Source organism: Suricata suricatta, chromosome 2 (genome assembly GCF_006229205.1).
Source record: "Suricata suricatta isolate VVHF042 chromosome 2, meerkat_22Aug2017_6uvM2_HiC, whole genome shotgun sequence".
In the NCBI taxonomy this organism is placed as follows: Eukaryota; Metazoa; Chordata; class Mammalia; order Carnivora; family Herpestidae; genus Suricata; species Suricata suricatta.
Genome location: NC_043701.1, coordinates 147251437 through 147277083, shown reverse-complemented (window position 1 = coordinate 147277083; position 25647 = coordinate 147251437). Strand labels below are relative to the sequence as shown.

At 42.3% G+C, this 25647-nt stretch overlaps 1 protein-coding gene across 9 annotated transcripts in view; it reads right to left on the bottom strand.

Annotated features, from left to right (window-relative positions):
- WDFY4 (WDFY family member 4) overlaps positions 1-25647 on the bottom strand; it is a 274355-nt gene that overhangs the window by 105421 nt on the left and 143287 nt on the right. For all 9 annotated transcript variants that reach the window (XM_029932108.1, XM_029932107.1, XM_029932101.1 and 6 more), the window contains one exon: positions 2085-2162. In XM_029932108.1, the coding sequence (XP_029787968.1) occupies positions 2085-2162 (78 nt within the window). The remainder of the gene's footprint in view (positions 1-2084; positions 2163-25647) is intronic.

Below are 25647 nucleotides of genomic sequence, written 5' to 3'. Positions count from 1 at the left end.
CAATTCATCTTATTTTCCCTCCAGAGCATTTGAATGTATTAGCCATATTGCTAATCTGGAAAGAAGTCAGTGAATACAAATGGTGGTGCATTGACGTGCAAGGGTCTGTCCGAGGGGCTCAGATACCACGCGGCTAAGCCATCAGGGTACCTCCCCAACGGTGCGGTGCAGGCAGCAGCGTGGGGGCAGGGTAGGTGCCCATGAGGAGGTCCTTCTCCAAACTGAGAGTCTGCTTAAGACCAGCTTGCGTGGCCGAGATGCCAGAATGTCTCCTGATCACTTTGCCTGCGGCATGTCCTGTAGACCCCTAAACTCCTCTTTCACCCCCATCAGATCTGATAAACTGCCCCCTCCTTACTCACAGGATAGCAGGGGAGGCTAAGTTGCTAACCTGTGTGTTTCTGGGGCGCAGGCTGCATAGCTCATGGATCCTTAATTCCTGGGACACGGGTGGGCTCCCATATGAGCTTATTTGGAGGGAATTAGACCAGGTTACGTGGCTGAAGTTGATCAGAGTCTATTTTGTCTCCCTGGAATTTGGGCCACCTTTCCTTGGCTCTTCACCCCACCCTGGGCATGCCTCATGGCTCCTTACACCCTACTATTCTAGTCTTTATAGTAGAACATCCTAGAATTGGCCTCATCACCCTGCTTATGGTGATTTCTCTCCTCTTGGTCTCTCTGCTGAGTTTTAAGAACCGTCAAGGCACAGCAGAGACATTATTATGATCTCTGCCTTTCCTATACTTAGGATAGACTTTGGAACAGAAAAATCATAAAGTAATATTTTTAGTAAGGTTTTAATACTATATGTTGTGCTTTATTATTAGCAACCATTTTTTTTAAATGTTTGTTAATAGGAGCTCCTGGGCGGCTCAGTCAGTTAACCATCCAGTTTCAGCTCAGGTCACGATCTCATTGTTTGTGGGTTCAGACCCCACACTGGGCTTTCTGCTGTCAGCACAGAGCCTGCTTCGAGTCCTCTTCCCCTGCCCCATCCCTTCCTCATTCATGTGCTCTCTCTTTCTCTCTCTCTCAAAAATAAAATGCTCACAACAACGCAGACCAAAGATGAACCTCGCAGCCATTCCACATCCACACATGGCACATGTATTCCCCGCCGGCCACTTCTCAGTGCTCTGTGCTTGCTTTTTAATCTCTACTGTTAGGGAGTATTATCCCTTCTTTGAAATGGGAATCCTGAGACTCAGGCTGCAGGCCCGGGAAGAGGCAAAGCTGAGACTCAACTAGAGATCTCACTGCCATGACAGCCAGTACTCTTCACCTTGACTGTCCAGAAATCACACCCAAAGAGCTGTTTTAAATATCTAAATCTGCCCTCATGGCAGCAACCCATTGCATTTAAGGCAAAAGCCCTGAGGGGACAGCAAGGCCTGTGTGCTCTGGCTCTGCCTCATCTCCCTCCTTGATCATCCCCAGCGCAGGTCACCAGCTGCTGCTTCTTCCAGGGAACTGGTGGCGTCCAGCTCTTTCCTGATCAGGAACCTCCCACATGCCCTTCTCTTAGCCAAAAACACATCCTCAGAATACTTCAGTCCATCTTCCTCCTCCAGATCGCAACTTAATGGTCACTTTCTTGGAGGGGGCCTCTGATCTGCCCAAGTTAAATTCTCCCCACATCATAATCTCTCATTGTACCAGTACTGTCCATGTCTGTTGCTCATCATGAGTAATAATGATCTATTTATTTGTGTAGTTATTTCATATATATCCCTCCAGAGAGGTAGAGTGAAGCTACCAGAGAGTGAGGCCGTGTCTGCTCTGTGCACAGTTGTGCCCCTAAGATCACAGCACAGGGTCTGAGGCACCCTGGGCTCTCGACACCTATTTACTGGTGGATGAATGGGTAGATGAGGGGATAAACAGGCTGCCTACTTCCTCAGCTGCTGACAGTGTGGGTCCACATTCACTGTGCAGGTTATACAAGTAGGTCTGAATCGTTGCTGGCCAATTATTGACTTAACCAACCAGAACTTAAACCAAAGGCCTTCCTGACTCTTTATTTCAGGTTCAGGGTAGATTCCAGTCTTCTGTGCAGAAAAAAGAGCTGTCCTGCTTCTCACCTGTACATGATCTTTGTATAACAATGCATATAGTTCCTGTCCTCTTCTTCTGTAATTCTCGATACATGATACAAAATCCTGGAAGAGAGAAAACAGGTCACAGATTAATGACAGCTGTGATTTTGATAGAAAGTCTCTATTCTGAACAATTATCAGGGCGAAGTAACAGTTACAATGTTTGTTAGTCAACTCAATTGCAGCCTCACCAATAAAGACTTCACCTATACTGACACCATACACACACACACACACACACACACACACACACACACACACACCCCGCACGCACACACGCACGTCTATGGGTTACTTCCACTTCCAGCTGTCTTGAGTTAGCTTACAACAGGTCAATCTTCCTCCCAAGAATAAAGAGAAAAGCCATATTTGAATAATCTGCTTTATGACAGCAGAGAGCTAGCAAGAGAGCCAAGACTTAAGGAGATAAGATCTTCTCACTGAGATGTGCCCAATGCCCGATATCTATGATTTTTTGCCCCTGAGATATTTGCAAGTTTGCAAATAACACAAGAGGGTGAGAAGCTGAGCAGCAAGTGGTGGCTAAGAAGCAGGGAAGCTTAACAGAACTTACGGTGCTTTCAGGTGGCTAAGGAGACAAAAAAAAGGAACTCGGGCTCACCAACACACGGAGGTCATAAGAGACCAGGAGTCCGGAAATAGGACAGTACAGAGAAGCAAGTCCAGCTTTGTGCACTGATGTTCTCCTTTAAGCAGTGTCTGATTTATAAGCAGTGTGATTTGTAAAAACCAACCACCTTTAAAGTGGGATCTCTCAAGGGCTGCACCATAGGAATAAAGGCGGATTGGAAATAGATCGGGTCTCACAAAGCTGAAACCCAACTTCCAATGGGCTCAGCCTCTGAGTACATTACAGTGATCTCCCCCCACTCCAAGTACATGCCCAAAAGCAAAGAAAGTCCTTTTTGGAGACAGGTCACACCATCTGAAGCCTCTACCTGAGAATTTTCATACAAAATGTTCAGTAGTCAAGGAGAAATTACTAGATGTCCCTATAAAAAGGATGAACAGATAAGCAGATTATGAAAACATACCCCCACATTTATCCAGATATTAGTTACCACACATGGACCATAAAATAACGCAAGTAAGGTAGTCCAAAAAATGCAGTATGGAGACTTTTGCAAGAGATATGAAATCTATGAAAAATAACCAGATAAAAATTCTAAATCTGGAACATGAATTAATTGAAATTAGAAACTCTATAGGTAAGTTTAACAGCAGAGTGGATACCACTGAACAGAAGGTGAGTAAAATAGAAGAAATATTCTTGCTGACTATGATGAGATATAAGTATGGAAAATACTTAAGAGATAAAGATAGATACATATGTAACATAGAGAAAGCATCTAGCATATGTGGATTGGTGTCTCAGAAGGAAAAAAGACAAAGAATGGATCAGAAGCAATATCTGAAAAGTTAACGAGAATCTTCCTAAATGGATAAAAGGCATTGAGCCACAGATTTGAGAAATTCTGTAAACCCCAAACAAGAAAAATACAGTTAGAAAACCACACAAAAGCCCATCACAATGAAACTGCAAAAAAAAAAAAAAGATAGAAAAAAAGATCATATTATCTTTAAGGAGGTGATAGTAAGAATGATAGAAGCCAGAAGACAATGAAATGACATCTTCAAATCATGAAAGAAAAAAAAAAAAACTGACAAGCTCAAAACCTCCACTCAGTGAAAATATTTTTCAAAAATAAAGACAAACTAGGGGCACCTGGATGGCTCAGTCTGTTAAGCAGTTAAGCATCCGTCCAACTTTGGCTCAGGTCATGATCTCATGGTTCATGGGTTTGAGCCCCGCTTCAGGCTCTGTACTGACAGCTAGCTCAGAGCCTGGAGCCTGTTTCCAATTTTGTGTGTCCCTCTCTCTCTGACACTTCCTTGCTCAGGCTGTCTCTCTGTCTCTCAAAAATAAATAAAAACATTTAAAAAATTTAAAAAAAAGACAAACTAAAATATTTGCAGGAGAATAATGCTGAGAGATTGTGTTACCAGCAGAACCGCATGAAGTGAAACACCGAAGGAGCTTTTTAGGTAGAATGACATTGATTTCATATTGAAGCATCTATCATTGGAATGAATGAACGACTATAAAAGTGGTAAACATATTAGTATTTCTAAATGGATATTGGCTGTTAGAAAATAATAATAGCAATAATAATAATAACAGGATTTGAGAATTAAAATACATGATAAAATAACAGAAGATGGATGGGGAAAATGAAATAGTGTCCTAAGTTTCTTCAGTTAAAAATTTGAGGAGTCCCTGGGTGGCGTAGCAGTTTGAGCATCTGACTTGGGCTCAGGTCATGATCTCACAGTTGGTGGGTTCAAACCCCATGTCAGGCTATGTGCTGACAGCTTGGAAGCTGGAACCTGCTTTGGATTCTGTGTCTCCTTCTTTCTCTGCACCCCACTCTTACTCTCTGTATCTTTCTCTCTCTCTCTCTCTCTTGCTCTCAAAAATAAATAAACATTAATTTTTTTTAATTTGGAAAAAAGGTCTAATTTACATTAGACTTCAATAAAACAAATATGCACATTGTTATTTCTAGGCTAACCACTAAAAACACAATGAATGAATATGTGACTTCCAGGCAATAGAAGGGAAGTACAGTAATTTTAAATAGCTAATAATATGCTGACAGAGAAAAAAGGAATAAATAACAGATATTACAAACAAAATTTTAAATATGATAGATTTAAACTAAAATTATCATTAATTACATTCAATATAAATAGATTAAGTGCTACAAATAAAAGATAAACTGAGTCACACTGCATCAACAAGGGAAACCTAAGTAAATGCTGCTTAAAAAGAGACACTCCTTGAAATAAAAACACAAAAGGTTGAAAGTAAAACAATGGTAAAAAAATAAAATAAAATAAAATTAACTGGACAAATATTAACCAAAAGAAATCTGGTAAAGCTGTACAAGTAGTAGTCTTTAAAGTAAGAATTGTTATTAGGAATAAAGATGGATGCTTCATAATGATAAAGGATAAATATACTAGGAAAGCGTAAGTTCTAATGTGAGGCCTCTGTTAATATAGCTTCAAAATATATAATATATAAAGTAACAGAACTGAAAGGAGAAGCAAACAAGTCTACAATGACACTGGAAGATGTTAACTTATCTCTCAGTAACTAATAGAACAAGCTGACAAGAAAGGCAGAAATAAAGAATATTTGAAGACTATAGTAAGCAAGCCTGATCTGACCAATTGCTTAAAAAAATGCAGAAAATCAAGTGATATAGAATGTTCAAATGGAATTACTACTGAAACCTGCCACAGGATGGAACATGAAACAAATATAAAATAATTTCAAATGACTGAAATTACACGGAATGTACTTTTTGAACATAGTGGGATTAAGTTAAAAGCAAATATTTTTCTTAATCCCCGTATGTTTAAAAATTAAGCAATATTATTTTAAGTAACCCATGGGTGAAAGAAGAAATTAAAATGTAAGTTAGAAAATATTTTAGCCTAAATGAAAATAAAAATATCACATAATGAAGTATACATGATAGAGATAAAACTTTTTTGTGGCAGTATATGTAATCATCAATGGTATTATTAGAAAAAAATAAGCATGTAAATTAATCTATCAAGAAATTTGAAAAACAACTTAAACCCAAGGAGAATACATTTAGTATCTTCCCCAGAAATTCTGACAAGAATAAAGGAAACAGTCAAAAATTACCAGCAGCAAGAATGAGAAAATGAGACATTATTCTAGATTCTAATTTAAAGAATAATTATGAATAATTTTATGCTGATTTGTATGAACTAGACACAACATAGCTTACCAAAACTGATATGAAAAGAAACAGAAAATCTGAATTGTGCAATAGAAACTAGAATTGAGCAATAGAAACAAAATCTGTAAATAAAACTCCCCCCACAAAGAAAATTTCAGGCCTGGACATAAATAGTAGTTAGAGGATGAGAGACCAATTTGAGAAAAAAATTCCATTGAAATCAACAATAGATAAAACATAATGTATCACTACAAAATTAATACCAATCCTTCTTAAATTTCCAGAAAGTAGAAGAGAGAACACTTCCAAACTTATTTTATGAGGCCAGCATCAACCTGATACCAAAGCCAGATAGACATCACAAAAAAGGAACACTACAGGCCAATATACCTGTAAACATAGATGTAAAAATCCTCAGTAAAATACCAGCAAGCAGAATTCAACAGAACATTACAATAAGAATACATCATGACTAGGATTTTACCCTAGGATAAAAAAATGATTCAACATCTGCAAATCAATCAATGTAATATGCCACATTTACAGAATGAAAGAAAAAAAATATGAGCACCTCAAAAGACACAGGGAAAACACCTGACAAAGTTCAACATTTATTTATGGTAAAACTCTCAACAAAAGAAGTATAAAAGGAATTTATCTCAACACAATAAAGGTCATATATGAAAAACCCACAACTATAGTTACATCATAATCAGTGGGGAAAACCAAAAGCTTTCCCTCTAAGGTCCATCAGAAAGCAAAGATGCTTACACTCACCACTTCTATTCAACATGGTACTGGGACTCCTAGTCAGAGGAATTAAAAAAGAAAAATAAATAAAAGACATTCTCCAATTGAGAAAGGAAGAAGTAAAATTATCTGTTTACAGATGATATAATCATATATGTAAAAAACCCTACATACTCAACCAAAAGAGAGAGAGAGAGAGAAAACTGTTAGAACTAATAAATGAATTCAATAAAGTTGTAGGATATAAAATCAACATACAAAAATGAGTCATGTTTCTATACACAAAGAATAAATTATCTTAAAAGGAGATTAAGCAAACAGTTACATTCACAATAGCAACAAAAGAAGTAAAATAAAATAAAGTAAGCTTGTCATCTCAAATAAAACACCTGACAGTATTTTCTGTCAATGATAAAACTGAGCTTTCAAATTTCAAATATTAGAATGTTAGGAAAAGTGTATTTGCCTCTGTGAGCTTGACAGTAGCTAAAAATTTTTCTTTTAAGATTGGTAGTGACATGAACTTGGTTTTTCCATATTGTACAAGGAAATGTGTCAACATGAGGGAGATCTACATAACTCAAGGAACCAATATTCCAAAAGCATGTTAAATGCATGTTATAAAATTATGAGTTAAAATATCCATTCAAAGTGCTAAATAGATCAATATGTTTAATGGACAAAAATTTCACTGATAAAAGTTTCAACTAACCTTTAAGAAACTACTACTTGTTGAGTTTTGGTGTAGTATCAGAGTGTCTATAATTGCCTTTCTAAATTAAAACTGCGTATCTACCGGGAGTTAGATTTTCTTCAAATATTTCAACCAAAAAATATAGAAAGAGAGTATAACTGATTGAGTAAAGAGGCAGACACAGGAATTGAATCCTGGTGTCCTCTTACTAAGCCAGATAGATATTAAAGAGACTTTCAAAAATATATAATAATACTACCCTTTTAATAAATTTTTGTCCCAAAAAGCAGTTATTCATTAAAAGTGCCATTTATGTTTAAATCTAATGGGTTTACTGTTATTTTTAGATGAATTAATAAATGCATTACTTTTAAAATTTTGTTTTAATTTCTAATGTGGTAAACATCAATAGATACAGTAGACATAAACAAAAGTTTTTTGGAGTGCCCAATCATTTTTAAGAGAGTAAATGGGTGCTGAGAATTATTGTTCTAACACTATGAAAGTGAAAGAATTACTATTTCATGCAATGACATAGATAAATTGCACAAACATAGGTGGAGTGAAATAAATCAGAGAAAAAGCATATATCCTACATTATTTCATTTACATAAAAGCAAAAACATGAAAAACTAATGTGTGATTTTAGATGCAAGGATAGTAGTTACTTGGAGGAAAGAAAGGTCTAGTGACCAGGAGGAACATGGGGTTTGGGAGTGCTTCTGGATAATATACATTTTCTCATCTGGGTACTGGTCACATGTTCACTCTGTTAAAATTCTTAAATCTGTATATTTGTAATCTAAACACTTTTTTCTATGTAATCTTTCAGTAAACTAAAAAAAGTGTTTATCAGCAAAGATTCAAAAATATGAAAACAATATAATTTTAAAACCCCAGTTACAGTTTTGAAGTAGTGGAAATAGGATGATTTCTTTCTTTTCTTTTATTTCTTTTGCAAAATTTTCTTTAATATGGTTGTTTACACGTTTATACACATTTATAAGTAAAGCAATCATTATGAGCAAAGTAAGTGACAGAAAATGCTGACAAATTTGACTAATTTTACCTCTAAGGCAGAAGCCCAGACTTCTTTCATATACAATGCTCTGGAGACCTGCAGCAGGAGAAGATAACTCTGGGGGAGCACTTGGAGACAAAGAAACTCCTGTCATATAACACTTGTGCCATCTTGCCAAAAAGGGATGGATGGGCCTTGTGTGGATGACTCAGGGGATTAACTGGGAACAGAGCAGTGAGTGTCAGGCAGGCAGACTTCAGCAAGACATATGAAAAGATGTCCAGACTTCCATGTTGCCCCATGTTGCTAAATAAGGGGATGGGGGGTAGAAAGAGGAGAAGTCCAGGGACCTTGGTTCTTGGTCCTTACTAGCTATAGTACATGGGCAAACCACTTAATATTTTTTTGAAATTTGATTTACCATCTGTAAACTGAGGTTCACAGTATCTCTTCTGATTATTCCAAAGAGATGTTATGAAGACAGGATGAGACTCTAGAATGAAAGTACTTTGTAAATTGAAAAGGGTCACCCAAAGACACTATGTGTATGTAGATCATAGATAAGATCAGCTGAAAACCCAGATGTCCTCTTCAAACTTCACAATTAGATAAAATGCTGTATGTATGAGCTATCAGTCGCCCTTACTCTTCAAATAAATAGCCATAGCCTGGGGTTGTTTGCATCCTTACTCAGATACCTCATTTCTAATATCAAATGTACTCTAATATCAAATTTATTCTCTATTGTTAAGTTCAGAAAACATTCGTTTCCACCTCCTATCTCTCTTCCAGGCACTGGAATACAAGGATGAACCTCATATCTGGTTTTGGGGAGTCTAATGGAAGAGACAGATGGTTATGAGCTGCCATGGCCAATGTGGAGACAGAGCTATGCACAGGGCATGGTAACACAGGACCCAGTAAGCACACAGAAGAGGAGACCGATCATCACCAATCATGTTCAGGGCAGGTTCTGTGGTTGAGAAGTTGCTTTAGCTGTTATCTTAAAGGAGAGGTTTTAAATAGAAGTCTGATATGGTCCATTAGCATTTTTGATGCCTCACTCTTAACAGCAATTTGAAAGATGAATTTAATTTGATTTGTATTTCCCTGATAATGAGTGATGCTGAGCATCGTTTAATGTGTCTGTTGGCCATCTGGATGTCCTCTTTGGAGAAGTGTCTATTCAGGTCTTCTTCCCATTTCTTCACTGGAACCATGGACTTAAGAGGGAGGGGGAGGGAGGGGGGTGATGGTCATCATGGGGGGCACTTGTGGGGAGAAGCACTGGATGTTATATGGAAACCAATTTGATAATAAACTATTAAAAAAAAAGAAACTGTAAAAAAATGAAAGATGAAGTTCATGAAGGCAAGACTGGATGTAGGGAGCCCCTGTAGGATACAACCATAACAGTACAAGTCAGACATCAGATGGTGGAATAAGTAAAGTGGAAAAATCAAATTCAAGAACCATAAGAAATGTAAAATTGGTAGAAATCAGTGACTGTATAAAATGGTAAGAATTTCTCCAAAATTTCTGGTTTGCCTAAATGAGTGAATTACATGAAATAAAGTAAAAAATAATTAAGAGAGGATGCTGGGTGGCTCAGCCAGTTAAGCTTCTGATTTCGGCTCAGGTTATGATCTTGTGGTAAGTGAGTTCGAGCTCTGCATCAGGCTGTCTGCTTTCAGTGTAGAGCCCACTTTGGATCCTCTGTCTCCTCTCTCTGCCCCTCCCCCCTCTCAAAAATAAATATACATTTAAAAGAGAAAGAGAGATCACAAGAACAGGAGAAAGAGCAAATTTAAGTGATGTGATGTGTAACATGCTAAATTCAAATGTCAGAGGTACAGCTGCACATCCCTAGAATAAAGCTCAGATAAGACACCCCAGGTTGATAAATTTGTGAGTCATAAGCAACCAGATGATAGGCAAACCCCGAGAGATGATAAGATCCCTCCTAGAGAGTAGGTACAGAGAGGAGACTGAAGAGACAAGGTAGGAAAGCTGGAGAACACTAGCAAAGTTCAGGCCGGGAGGAGAAAGGTTAAAGGTGTTTAAGGAAAATCAGGAAGAGAGGCTATGGAAGCCAAGGGCCATGTAACCACAGTGAATGCACCAGAGAAGTCCTGTAAGACAAGGCCTGAATGCATCTATTGGACTTGTCTGCAGAAACTGGTCATTGGTAACTTCGGTGAGTTGTTTCAGTAGAATGATTAGATAACAACAAGTCAACTAGAAATGTGGGGATAAGGAAGTGGAGACAATGAGTACAGGCAACCCATTCAAGAAACCTGACTGAAGAAGAGAAAAAGAGGTGGGAGCAGGGTCATGGGATAAGAGAGGAAGAACAGGACTCAAGTGTTGCAACGCGCTAAGGGGAGCTTGGCAGTGAATGGGAGAAGGTTGAAAAGCAAAGGAAAAGGTCCCTGAAGGTGTGGGTTCTGCCAGATTAGCAAGAAAGGATGAGATTTGTAGCCCAAGTAAAGGTCGACATGAGTAGTGGGGGAGGGAGAGGTGCTTCGTGCTTGGAGGTGAAAGGGAGGACCCAGCACTATACAGCAGACAAAGAAGCTTCCATACGCATTATCATATTTAATATTTAGTCTCCTGACAAAACTGCATGATGACTAACAGGCTAAGTGAGGGTGAATGACTCCACGAAACACTCCAAGGACGTGGCATCACCAGAAAATGAGCTTTTGGAGGCCGCCATCATGTGTGTCTCCCCTACGCACATTGCCACCCTGTGCGTCTCCACAGTGCTAGGCAAACACTACTTTCCGGTTGGGCTCTGAGATCTTTCATGCTCTGGAAAGCTGTCACACTTGGGATGTGGAGACAGGAGGTGGGCGCTTTGGGTCTTTTCAAGGGCAGAGGCCCATCTGCCTGGGCGCCAGTGAAAGTGGCATATCGATCAGGGACAAATTCAGAGCAGAGCTCTGCATCGCTTATTGGAACTAAATAGCCTTTGCTTAGCAACTGCCTGTGTGTTAAAGAGTTTGAGAACCTCTGAAGTAGAACAAAGGGCCTCAGAAGGCCGTTTGGAGGTTTAAGACGGTCCAGATCTGTGTTAGAGCCCGTGCCCTGCTCTCCCAGTGTCTCCTGAGGAAAGGGCTGGCTACAGGATCCAGACCAGATTTGGACTGGGGCCTGGGGCCCATCCCACTGTGGGCTCACCTGTAAGTGAGCTGACCTCAGCTTGGTAGGGCCCGCTTTGCCAGGGCACCCCTGGAGCTGGGCAGCTGCTGGTGACCCTGCTGTCCACACTGCCCCACAGGAAGTGCCTGCTGTCCACTCATGACAGCCGTTACACTTGTTTGTTTAAAGCATCATTAGCCCTGTAATCACAGCTCTGTGGCCCTGCAAACACAAGGAAGGCCAGCAGCTGAAGACAGCCCCTCAGACCCTGCTCAGAAACTTGGGGCCAAGATAACAGCTAGGGGTCCTGGCCTCTCCAGCCAAGCACCACATGTGCTGGGTCTAAGACTAAACTCTTCACCTGGACTGTTATCTACTATGTGCTGACACTCTGTACATTTCTTGAATCCTCACCGTTTTCCCCGCTAGTAATTTCTTGCAAATAAATCATAAGACATGTACACAAATATTCGCTGACAACACTTTCCACCATCCTAGGCATCACAGCACAAAATGAAAGCATGTAAATAGCAGCACATGGGGGGCTGGCTCTTCCCTACGAGACAGTCTTATGCAGTCACACAAAGCATGCTCTCCCAAAGGGCCACCACCAGCCCACATAGCACTTTTGTGTCCCCTTTGGGCAGACACTGTCCTGGACCTGGATGGATGACTTGAATAATGGAATAAAGGCTGGATTTCGGCTTCCTGTTGCCACTCTGGCCAGATGCCTTTGCGTGCAACCTATACAACTGTTTACTGCAACCCTGGTGGCAAAAAAGATTTAATGATACGGAACCAGGTTTTTGACATATTGATACTTTTAAAAGGAGGTTAGACAACCATATGCTAACAATAATAACAGTTAAATCTGTATAGATTTGCATAGAAAAGAAAACCTAGAAGAAAAAACAGTGTGGTGGTCAATAGTGCTGTTGGGCAAATATTTTCAGTTCTCTCCTCCTATAGGTACATGGTATCATTACCCTTCCTGCTACCTTTGAGCTAGGTGAGGCTGGGGAGAAGTGTGCAGAAGCTTAAAGGACTCCTGAGCAATTTTCTAAGGTCTCTTTTAATTGCCATGGTAACATTCAATGTTTTAGATGATGGCTGCTCCATAAGCTAATGTCCCTGAGTGAGGACCAGGCACAGCAGGCTCCTGGCCAACTCACAGTGCACATGTAACACAAGTGAGATCCGTGCCTTTGCTACCATAGGACAATTCAGTCTGAGGGTGTTTGTTACTACAACATAACCTAACTTATCCTGAATTATATACACTCCAAAAATGTTAGAATGATTACAGTAGGGATGCACTAAAATATATAAACTGCATATGGACTCATATTTGTGATCAATGGAAAAAAGATCAAGAGACCTACAGTGAATGAAAGCAAGGGTGAGATCAATTAAATGCTCTCAGCAAAAAGCTGGAGCAATCTGAGCACAAGATAAGTAACAGGCTTAATGGATGATAGCCCAAATTATAAAATAAATATGGGTGAGACCCTACTGATATAAATAAAAGACTGAATAAATAAATAATGGGGCAGAAGAGACAGACCTTCCTTACAGAAGAATTTCAGATAATATATGTAGATGCTTTCCTCACCAGGAGCCCACCCTGAAGAGTGGGCTGGAATTAAGGACTTGCTTCCAAAGAGTCAAGTATTGGAAGGGAAAAAGAAGAACTCTTCAGTGGGGAAATCTGGCAGGCACCATCAGGCCCATGTGATGATTTACACGGGTGTCACACCCCTTGACCTGATGCAATGTGACGAGAAGCACATTCTCCCTGTGACCTTCCTTACAAAGCTTCACAGCCCCAAGCTAGTTTTGATAAATATTGAACAAACCAAAATGGAGGCATACTCCCCAAAATTTCTGACCAGTACTCCACAACACTATCAAGGTCGTGAAAAATAAGGAAAAGTGTGAGAAATTGTCACAAATCAAGGGACCCTAAGGAGACATGATAACTAAATGTAATGTAATCCCCTCCCTGGATCCTGGATTAGTGGGAAAACTAGTGAAAGCAAAATAAGGTCTGGAGTTTAGTCACTAATAATGTACCAATGTCAGTTTCTTTGCTGTGACCGATACACCATGGTAATGTAATATGTTAACAACAGGTGAAGCTGGCTGAGGCGTATATAGCAGAATTGAATATGAACATGGAAAGTATGTGAAAGGTATTCCTAGATAAAAAGTGTATTAAAAACAGAATGAAATTCTCACACCTTTCCACCTAAACCCCATCATGAAACTGAGATGGAAGATAAGAGTCACTGCTCTCCCCGCTGGACACAGTTCCACATTTCCCTTGGGTATAAACACTCGTTGTGTTAAGTGTAATTCTCATGTTTAAAGACACAAACGATTTTTTGGTAAATCTCATTCCCCCTAATTACATGAGCCAACCACGTCATCAGACACTTAACAATGAAATAGTAAATAATCCCCCAAGTGGTGGGAAAGCTGCGTGGTGAGTATACAGAAGGATGGTACTCAATTCACAAAGTCACAAATGTAGAGTTCTCGATGAACAATGTGAGGGAATTTTAAGAGCATGGATGACAACTTGATTTTCATTTCATGGATATATTTTAAAAGTTAACCTATATAACGTGACTCCACTATAGGCAATCTTCTTTACAATTTTTTTAAAATTTCTAAGTATGCACTAATAATTCCATTAAAAAAAGTGATAACCATGTCATTAGATTTTGGTGTCGAGTCAAATGTCCTTTAACCCCCAACTTTCTCTGTCCAAAGGAAAAAGAGACAGGTTCAAGTCAAATTCAGGGGAGCTCCCATTCTCAGAGGCAGGAGTGAAACCAGACGTGGAAGAGACACCTCCCGCACCACGGAGCTCACGTTCTCATTGGTCACTCTCATTGTCACTCACTCCATTGGTGGGGGCTGAGAGGAAGAGAGATTTGATGAACAGTGTAATGTCACTGGGTGGCAGCGAGTGACGGAAGGAAGCACATTCTGTGCGCACACTTTGTAGTTATCACGAAATGATAATGATTAATGAAACCCTCATTAATGCTCTTCTCCTTCCTGGAAACTGCATCAGGACTCTCGTAGTAGAGCGAAAACCTGTGACAGTAGTATTATGAATTATAGTGGCTGGGTTGCCCACCACCACCCTCCCCCACCTTAGAATAAGCTCCTCGGAGACATTGCCCATCTCTGTCCCCAAGGTAAACAGAGAAACAATAAAAGTTTGAGAGATTGAAGAGAAAGAAACTCACAGACCCTTGTCACTCCTCTGGGCCATATTCTCTGCAGCTGTTTACTCCCTGTGTGGAGGGAAGCCCTCCATGTGGTCAGGACTAAGGAGACCCATCAGGGTTGGTGGCAACACATTCAGGTCTGGCCCTCATACCCCCTGCACTTTAAACCCATGTGAAATTCAGGATTTTCCTGGCTGTGAAACATTCAATAAAGTTCTGTTATGCCTTCTCTGTAAAAGGCTGATGCATCTACCTTTAACTATAAGTCCTTGGTGGAGACCTGGTTTGGGTTACAAGACAGAAGCAATCAAATGCTTTCCTTGTGTGTTTGTAAACCATGTATAATATCTATAGATGGACACTTGTAAAATGTCAGCAGCCCATCATGAAGGAGGGGCATGTGCCCAGTGAGCCAGGTCATGGTCAAGGAGTCTTTGTGGGATATCTATTTGGACAACTCGGGTCAGAAAACGCTCTTTTCTCCAAGGGTCCACATAATTGCACTTTTCCCTGCAATGGATACATAGCCCCTGGATTCTTAATAAATGTCAAGCAATAGCAGAGTAATAATCATATTTCCAGCAATAATGACAAACAACTGGTGCTCGGAGTGGCTGAGGAGGGACCAGATCACCACAGTGCAATTCATCTCTTGTTAAATTCACTCACATATTAATTTCCAAGATGAACGGTGGTTTCTAATTTGTCTTTTTTGAACTGTGATGTTTTTATTAAATTCAATCATCATGAGTGCATGGAGCAGGACTACTTAAAACAACAACAACAACAACAACAACACTCTTGGTGTAGCAAAGGACAAAAGCTTTGGGATTGCAGGTACTGCGTCTTCTGGAGGAAGCTGCCCTCCCTCCTCTTTGCCTCCTGCTTGGGTGTCAGTGCCTCCAAGAGGTTCTGACAGATGGGAAGTGTGAGAAAAGAGATGTCTATTGGTGAAGCCCCCAGTCTGTGATGCTTTGTTATAGCAGAGTTTTCACTCTAGATAATGCCTAGTGTGAAGGCAGTCCGCACCCTGCAACTGCCATTTCAAAGAGAGAAAACAAAAGGAGACTGGAACTTGTAGGAAAGATTCCTTGTTTAGGCCTTGAGAAGACAGACAAGGCCACCGTAGCCAGGAGTGTCCTGTCACTGCCCGCCTCCAAAGCAGAACTCTTGACCTGAGCTCTTGCAATGGCCCTGGCTGCAGCCTGGGACCACAGAGGAGTTACCTGAGAGTGGCCCTGACCCCACCTCTGTCCCCTTTGATGCTACACATGCTCACCTCGGCTCTCCTGGAAGGTCACCTCAGGGCTTACCAGTAGGCACCCACTGTTGGGCTGCTTGTGGCTCATGGGTAATATAATCAACACCAATCTCTCCCCTCTCTCTTAGGCTGGGGCCTCACAGATGTGGCCACTGTTGCATGAAAAATAGATAGCTGTGGCTATTCAGCCAGGCCAGAGAGGGCTTGGCAGGCTTTCAGAAGGGGCAGCAGATTTAAAGTCCAGGAGAAGCCATTGGTCCTCTGGTAGGGGGAGGCTCGTTCAGGCAGATAGACCCACCATTTTCCCAAGGGTAGAGATGGGAGAAGACAGGGTGCATTATAACCAGACATGGGTCTGACTTGCAGACTGTGCAGAACTGGGGAGAGGGATGGACTTAGAAAAGCAGCAAGGTCAGGTTTCTCGCACCGCTGTTGTGGGTCGGTGTCCTATCCCGAGAGCGCGGCCATAAATGCTGGGTTTTGATCAGGGACATGACATGGTCAGATCAGATCCTTAAAAACTCCCAGTAGGGGGTGGCAAGGAGATGTGGGGCAGGGCCATCTGCTTTGTTCTCCCTATACCCCTCTTCTTGAGCTCTTTCACCTCTTGGCAGAAGTGTAATCAATGGGTGGGGAATAAATGCATGAACTTTCTTGCCTCCTTTCCACAATGGTGGCCAGAAACTAGAGCACAGTGTAGATGCTTGGCTGTTACTCTTTATAGGTGCATGTTCATGATCTTAATTACTCAGGAATTGGCTTTCTTCTATTATTATTATTTTTCCTGATCTCATTTCTGTGTTTTAGCACATGCATCCTTATCTGAAGGCAACATAAATCCTCTGAGGAGTGAATCAGAATGTAAATAAATACTTGAAATCAAGTGAAGATAAACTGGATATGATACTCCAGTAACACCAGACTAGCAGCTAACCAACAGGCAGACAGATGGTCACCACTGTCCCTCTGCACCTGAAGGGGCTCCTTCCTCACTACCAATCTTCCCTCACATCTTCCTCCCCTTCCTCATCCTCCAAGTCTCTGCTCAAACACCTCCAAGAAGCTCAAGTGAGGCCTTGTCTCATCTGGGGACCTCTTGAGCCTTAACCTCCTGTCACCTCCTGTAATTATTTCACCCTCCTAGAAGGTGGGACTCCCCAGTCAGGGACTGTGTCTGTATCCACTGGCCTTAACTCAAGGGCCTGGGATGTGATAGGAAATCAATGAATGTGCGTGGGATGTTGGAGGAGGGAATGTCTGGAGAAGAAACAGGTACCTAAAGATGAGAGCAAGCGAGCAATGGAAATAGAGATAGATGCAGACATAGTCATGGATGCAGACTTATTTTCTGATCCCCCAGAGAAGCTGGAATGGCACTTGGCAGCTGGTTCCTGCCACCCTCCTCCTGGATCACTCTCCCATTTGAGCTCCGTGCCCCACTTATATGGTTCTCCCTCTGTTCTCAAATACACAAACTCATTCCCACCATCCAGCCTGGCACTAGCTGGGCCTATTTTGGGAATCATCATTCCCCAGGTGCTGGATGTCTACTCTTTCCTCTCAAGTAAATTATCACATCTAACTCACAGTGATCATGAGACAGTCTCTAGGGTACATCTGTTTCCTCCAGAGTGTGTCACACTATCAAATATTTTCTCATGTATTCCCTTTTGCTTAAAGTCTGTTTCCCAAACTGTGAGTGACACCTCATCTGTCACCCCAGCCCAAACAGCAGCTCTTAGACATAGAGGTCCACGAGTGAGGGGCCATTTGCAAGAACCGATCCCACATAGACCCATTCAACTGCACTTTTGATTTACTCAATGACCTCATACTTCCTTCAGCACCCCTAATCATACCAGTAGATCAACCAGCACCCAAGTAGGCTGAGATTTCCTCCAAGGCCACCAGGACTGGACTGCCACACTACTTTCTGCTGTCTCCACTCTCCCCACCTCTGCCAGGGCCACGGAGACGAGTCTTCACCAACCCCCATCGACAACAGCAAAGAGGAAAAAATTTCAAAACTTCCTGCCCTGAGACTTTGAAACACTTTTTTAATTAACCAAAATGGTTTCTCATAATAGATGGGTCCCAGGGCGAGAACACGGCTGTGACGCACGTGGCAGGTGCCTGGCGGCCGAGCTGGGAGCGGCCAGGCGGGTTGTGAATGGCAGCAGCGCCTGGGGAGGGCCGCGCGCTCACTCTCCACTCCACGACCATCTGCCGTTCCATCATTTATTGAGTTTGGGACACTTCTGTCTTAGGAACTCAAAAACGTTCTTGCATTGACAAATACACATAAGTTTTAAAAATTCAACTTCAGAGAAGTAAACAAAAAGGTGTTTCTCCCATCCTCCTGTCATAATTTTTCAAAACCGAAAGCATTTCTTGAGAGGATGATACCTTCCCCCAACCACAACGTTAGTTTTGGGGATGCAGGTAAGTCACACATTAGAAAATCAAGCCTCAAAATAAACTACTGGGTATAATTCGGGTTTAAAGTGAAGGACTGTCTTCAGTTTCCAAAAGGATTCAACCCAAGATTCCGTTAAATTGCCAGGTCCCTAAATTAATTTCAAATCTGTTTCAATTTACAAAATCTTGACCTATCTACATTTTTTTTTCAAAAACTCATCTATTGTAATTCTTCTTAGATGCCATCTAAGTAGAGAGATCAATAAATAGCAAAACGATTCTTTAAATACAGGGATCATGGGCTATTCATCTCTATATTTTTAGAGAAGAACGCTATGTCTATTCCATAAATTCCTATGTTGTTGGATTGCACAGGATGAAGTATTTGTGTACATTAAAATATTGTGGATCGAGCTGCAGACTTGGACCTTGAGTTACTTTGCAACATTCCTCAATGACATCCATCACATATGGCACATAAACACAGCCTGACTGTGTAATAAAAATACTACAGAAGCGAAGAAAATCAGAAAATAACTAGCAAAAGGAGGTGAAAAGATCTGGCAAACTTTTTCAGACTAGATGTTTCTGTTTGGATAGATGTCTCTGGAGAAGGAACTGAGTATTTGTCCCTAAAGACTTTTCAAAGATAATTTAGATTCAATGCTCCTTTCAACGGGCGGTGGTCGGGACCTTATGTTGAAAATATTCCATTGATTTGTGGAACTTGCATAACCTCAGCGCCTGCTCTCCTGGAGAAGGTTCAAGTTAAATCATCTAGCTGCCAAGAAGAAAGTAACTTTAGCCTCATTTCCTGTGAAGCTGAACGACCAGAAAAGCACTCAGAGGTGGTTTGGAGCCACTCTCGGGTGGCAGAGCCCTTAGCGTCACGGCACATTTGGGGGTCATCATGACATTGCCATCCCTTCTTGCCAGTCACAGAGGAGGAAATGTGTGATTAGCAGGATGCAGGACCACAAGCCAGCTGCGGGATGAAGTAAATAGATGTTGGTATTGATTATTCATTTATTGTGTGGACTTTGAATTCTTAGTAAGTCATGATATAGCAGACCACATTTTAAGGTAAGTTTTAAGAGGGGCGCCTGGGTAGGTCAGTCGGTTAAGCATCTGACTTCAGCTCAGGTCATGATCTCACAGTTTGTGGGTTTGAGCCCGGTGTCGGGCTCTGTGCTGACAGCTCAGAGCCTGGAGCCTGCTTCGGATTCTGTATCTCCCATTCTCTCTGTCACTCCCCCACTTGCACCCTGTCTCTGTCTCTTTCTCAAAAGTCAGTATTAAATTTTTTTTAAAGATAAGTTTTAAGAATAAATAGTTGAGAGGAAAATTCTGGAAGAGGCAATTCAATTTGCTGAGGTAAGTGCTTGCTGCCTGTTAGGAGAAGGTCAACATCATCTGATTTTAGCAGTGGGATCCCTCGGTCAGGCCAAGGTCTCTGCCAGCCTAGCCACTATCCTTCACATGAACTGGAAAAAGGAGCCCCCTCTAGACTGACAAATGAGAACAAAAATGGAGACCATGCCACAGCTCACAGCTCGTTGGCATACCTGGGACAGAGGTTGGGGCCCGCCCTCAAACTGCCCATCTGTATGTAGAACCTGTGTGGGCTTTCTCTAGTGCGATGTCACTGCTTGTCAGAATCCAGACAGCCTCAGTCCCTCACCAGTCCCTGTACCATGATGCTGTCCCACCCGTCCCTTGTCCCAGGAACTCTCTGCCTAGACTATGGGGGCGTCTGCACCTACAGTGATGACTGTGATTCACCAGGCTCTACTCATGGCCAAACCCTGATGTGGATCCTTTCAAGAGAACAAGGGACAGTCTCTTTTAGGCCACTGTAGTCTCTCTGCGTTTATCTGAAATCTAGTTCACACAAAACTGAGGGGTCTGGATCCAGCACCACCTAAACCCATGCCTGGAAAAATCATCCAAAAAGTGATTGGGGATGTTCAATATCATGAACAGAGACTTTTCCTCCTCACCAAACAGGTGACATCAGCTCAATGCTCAAATGACCCAGTGTCTCCATGCGAAAAGATGGTGGAGATGGGTTTCACACCACTGCGCTCTGACAATAGATTGTGAGTTTTAATTAAACACCAGCATTCTAAGATTAAATTGGGATTGTTTAAAAAAAATGAGAACTTTGAGACTTTGGACATGGTGGTTTCTATCTCAGAACCTTCTTTTCCAGTAAATATCTGGGGATTCTGTGATGTTTCAGGAAGGGTCCCGATCTGACAAGGTTGCTATGTTTAGTACAACAGCTATAATATCTCATTACAATAAAGTTATAATATTTCTTCTTTTTTTTTAATAGAGAGAGCATGGGAGCAGGGGAGAGGGGCAGAAGGAGAGAGAGAAAATCTTAAGCAGACTCCACACCCAGTGCAGAACCTATTGCAGGGCTGGATCTCACGACCATGAGATCATGACCTGAGCTGACATCAAGAGTCAGACACTTAACCGACTGAGCCACCCAGGGGCCCCAAGTTATGATATTTCATCAGAAACCAAAGGGCTGCCCTAAAAAGAAGAGAACCATGAACTTGCAAACGAGGGTGGCCACACCACAGTCTCACCGGTGCAGCCTCCCTCTTCCCTGTGTCTGCAGGGGCGTGTGTGTGACCTGCTCTCAACAAGCGACTGATTCCATTCCCCGAATCTAACCTGGCAGAGAGAATATATTAAAATATTTGACCCAAAATGCCTTTAGAGGGCAAAGTCAGCTAGAGATTTAAGTCCCAGAAAGCTCTCAGAAAAAAAAAAATCAGATGCGGTATTTTTAAACACAAAAGACACAAACAAACCAACATATGAAATAAAATGATCAAATAAGAATAAAAGCACAAAGCACAGCAGCAAACATATCAACTGAACACTCTGACATCTCCGCGCTATAACCTGGCAATGATTCAAACCCTAAACAACAGAATGGCAACTTTAATATATACCATTAATAGCAAAATGTCTGCTTTTATTGAAGAAAAAAACAAAAACTATGTTGCTCTAAGCAGTTTTGAAATGAATATCTAATTCAAAACTTCCCCTGTGCATATAATTGCATGCTAATTTACATTTTAATTACTTCCTAAGAAATCAAAAGCATTTGTTGACAGTAGAACATAATGTCAACTTCACAGTGCACTGTTGGTGGATGCTTAATGAACTTAATTAGATAATTAGTGATGTTAATTATCCTTCTATTTTGAAGATAAGGATGTCTCACAAATGATGCACTTGGTAAAGAAACATCATTAAAGGTATCAGTGTTTGCTTTGTTCATTTACTTCTATTTTTCAAACTCTTGTAACAAGGACTTTTGATAGACTAGTCACATTTAAGATTTCTTTAAAATGGGAAAAGAAAAGCCATTGTCTCCATTGGCCCATGACTGCCCTTCCCCACGATCTGGATAGTGACACTTGTCAGGGTGATGCTGCGACTCTTTCAAAACCCCTGCTGTTAGGACCCATCTCCCAGGTTCACTTCTGGTGTGGAGTTTCTTGTTTGAATCAACTCCTTCCTGTCACCTCTCAATGATGTGATGAGTGGGCTCTAACATTGTTTGAAGAATGCTGTGTGTGTATGTATGTGTGTGTGTGTGTGCACGTGTGCGTGTGTCCAGGGAATAGAGGAAATGAGCAAGGGCACCCGGACTTGGTGCCCAGACCTCTGGAAGAAACCCTAAAGAGCAACTCACACAAAAGACCTGTGCACATGCACTTGCGCACACGCACACACCGGTGTTGCCCCAGGCTGGCTGTGTTCCCGTGACCCCCACAAGGCTGTGTCTCCACCACCATCACCAGGAAGCCTTGCTCTCACGGGAAGGTCCACTCCGAGTGTGGTGTTGGAACACCGCTACCTACAAGACCAGGGCTATCATTCATGTAACAGGACTTCAGCTGCAGTGAAAAAGGGCACTTCAGGGTTTAAGAAATAAGATAGTGATAGAAATAAGATAGTGGACCTCATCATTTCTCTCTTCCTTGCATTACACATCTGGAGTGTAATGAAAGTCCTTTCTGGAAATGATTCTAGTCCAGACACACCATGAAGAGCTCTAAGGCCAGGCTGGGGAGAGCGACACTATTTTTAGGGTCAGTAATCTTGGGAAAGGCAGCAAGAGAAAGTAAGTCACTGACAGCCTGGCCCCTGGCCATTTTAGAAACCAAGAATGCATTTAGCAGAAGGCATTAGTCACTGTGCTCACATCCAGAGAGCGAGTTATACTTTTCAGAGACGTTTTAAACCATACTTTCATTTGTTTCTAAGTGGTTCTATTTTTCTAACACAGTCCCATTTAATTACTGGCTCACAAGATTTTTTCTGCCCCTGAACTCAACAGTATTTTCCAACACGCCATTATGATTTCTCATCAAGTACTTGATTTCAGGTTTTTGGAATCACTTTTCTCTTTCCTATGATCTTTAGTGGCTTTGTCCCTCTAGCTCCTCTCTTGATTTGCTGACGGAGACAGTCTCTCTGCCCTTCTGCCACACCAGTGAGAACATATCAGGATTGTACCTCTCTCTCTGGGCCCTCTGGTCTAATTTCAGAAGTCCTCATGTGTCTTAATTTTTCTATAAATTCAGGGCACTGACTTCCATGCATCTTTTAAAAATTTTTAAGTTTATTTAGAGAGACAGTATTAGGTGGGAGGGGCAGAGAGAGAGAGAGGGAGAGAGAGAATCCCAAACAGGCTCCATTCTATCAGTGCAGATTCCCATATGGGGCTCAAACTCATGAACCATGAGATCATGACCTGAGCCGAAATCAAGAAGAGTTGGATGCTTAACCAACCAAGCCACCCAGGTGCCCCTTCCGCACCTCTCTCTTAAGGACATATTCATCTCCTAGGAAAGTCCTTTCTCTCCTACCCACAAACATCATGTTTAAGTAAAACTAGTCCCTGTGACAGCCTTCTGGATTTCATATTTTTAACATTTTCTACTTTGACTTTAACTCGTATAGTGCAACGCCTCTGGGAACTCGGACTTCTGTTCTCACAGTTGCATTTTGACTTCCTCAGCTGCTACTGGCTACTCTCCCATTTCCTTCCCTTCATGTCAAAGCTTATTTCTTCCTATTTTCAAAAATCTCTTCTCAGCCCCAGGGCTCTCCTGCCTCATGAGCCTTTTCCCAGGTGAGTGACATCTGAGGCTTCCGCCTTAAGTGCCGTTCACCGCCCCCAAACTCAGAAGCACCACAGCACCACACTCAGAAGCACTCTGTCCTCCCCAGTCCCCACCCTCTTTCTTGAAATGGGGCACGAAGTTCTCTGAGGCTCATTGTGCCTTCAGCCTCAGCAAGATCAAAATCACATAGCAGCAGGCGACAAATACAAACATGCCAGAAAGAAAGACCAAGAACTGCTTGATCGCTCCCACAGTGCCTGCTTAAGCCTTCCCATTCGGCACGCTTGCTTCCTTTTCTGCAATTTTTATTTGGGTTTCGTGATTTCTTTAAAGAGAAAATAAGTATACAGAAACATTTATGCATGAAATGATATGATGTCTGGGATGTTGCTTTAGAATTACTCCATGCTGAGGGGGAAAGTGGGTAGTGAGAGGGTGGAGACAACATTGGCCATGAGTTGCAAATTGTGGACGCTAAGTGATGGATAGATACACGGGGATTCGTTTTATTATTTTCTCTACTGCTGTATATGTGTGAAATTTTCCACAATGATTTTTGAAAGAGATAATGGACACAGTGCTTGGAGCTGAATGGCCAAAAATGTCATTCCCTTGCTGGGGACCTGAGCCAGGCTACCCTTCATATGGCTGGGCTAGCCAGCACCTCTCCCACCAACAGGGGTGGGGCTGCTCTGTGACTGGGGGTGGGATGCTGAGCCAGGTCACACACACCCAGGGAGGCAGCCCATGGCAGGTCTGCAGCCACCCTGCCCATGTAAGTGTCTAGTCTCTGAGATCAAGGCCCCCAAGAGTAGGCGCTGATGGTCTTATGGGAGGCCCCAGTGCACCTGGTGGGCAGGGCGCTCTCCCGTAGGACAGTCATTAAAGCCCAGGGACTTTGAGCAAACATGTTGTGCTTCTGTGCCTTCTGTGCCTTTGTCAGGACAGGCACAGAATCACTACAAAGAGCTTGTCTTTGGTACTTCAGCAACCGCAGTGTGTCCCCTGTCACCCTCTGGCTGTGGTGCCTTCTCACCCTTCTCTTCATTCTCATACAGCCCTGGCTTTCCTACATGGGCCAATTTGACTCTGAAACAGCAACTGGAAGCTTGCTTGCCTATCTCCAAAAGCCCTGGAAACATGTGGACACTGGGTCCAGCCCTGCTCCGGAAGGTCTTACTCCTTTATAAGCCCCTAAGCTTATACATGTGGGTCTCCTTCCTCAAGTCGGGTCTACATGGATCTTGCATGAAACAGTTGCCCACATATGTACCTCTGATCCCAAGAGGAAAACAGGGTAAAATCCAGCTCACGCTTTGCTGAGCAAGACCTGGATCAGGGAGCTGCACCCTCCCAGAGGGGCTCCTCCCCTTTGTGGGCTAGAACTGAACTTCCAACCCCCTGCCTCTGGCTTGTTCCTCCCCCTTCTCTGCAGATCCAACAGAACCATTGGAATCACACATCTCTTACACCTGCCACACCCAGGCGTCCTTTCTTCTCACAGCCTGATTAGAGAGAGGCCGGGGCGTCTGTCTATGGTGGTGGCCCCCTTCTTTTGCTCATCCCAGCCTTGGTTAAACAGAATTCTCTTGCATGTTCTCTTGCTGCTCTAGCCACTGCCCCTGCAGCCTCCTTATCTCCCTCCTAAGTGATGTCAGAGTCCCAGTCTGGCCCACTCCTCAGGGGCTCTAACCTCCATTCCTGCCCCTACTAACAGAAACATACTTCTCCCCCATTACTCAACCCCCCACCCACTTCAGGCACATCTAGCATGAGCCATGGTGTCCTCCCTGTCTCCTGAAGTGACCTCGATCATCCCTCCCACCGCCCCCCCACAGGCCTTGCAGTCACTCATTCTCACAGTCCCTTCCCACCCAGCCCCCAGCTCTCGTGTCCTATGTACCCATTTTCTGTTTTCTAATTTTTTTTATTTCTTTCCTTTTTTTTTTTTACTTATTTTTGAGAGGGAGGGGCATGTACAGGAGGGGCAGAGAGAGAGAGAGAGAGAGAGACAGAGACAGAGACAGAGACAGAATACCAAGCAGGCTCTGCACTATCA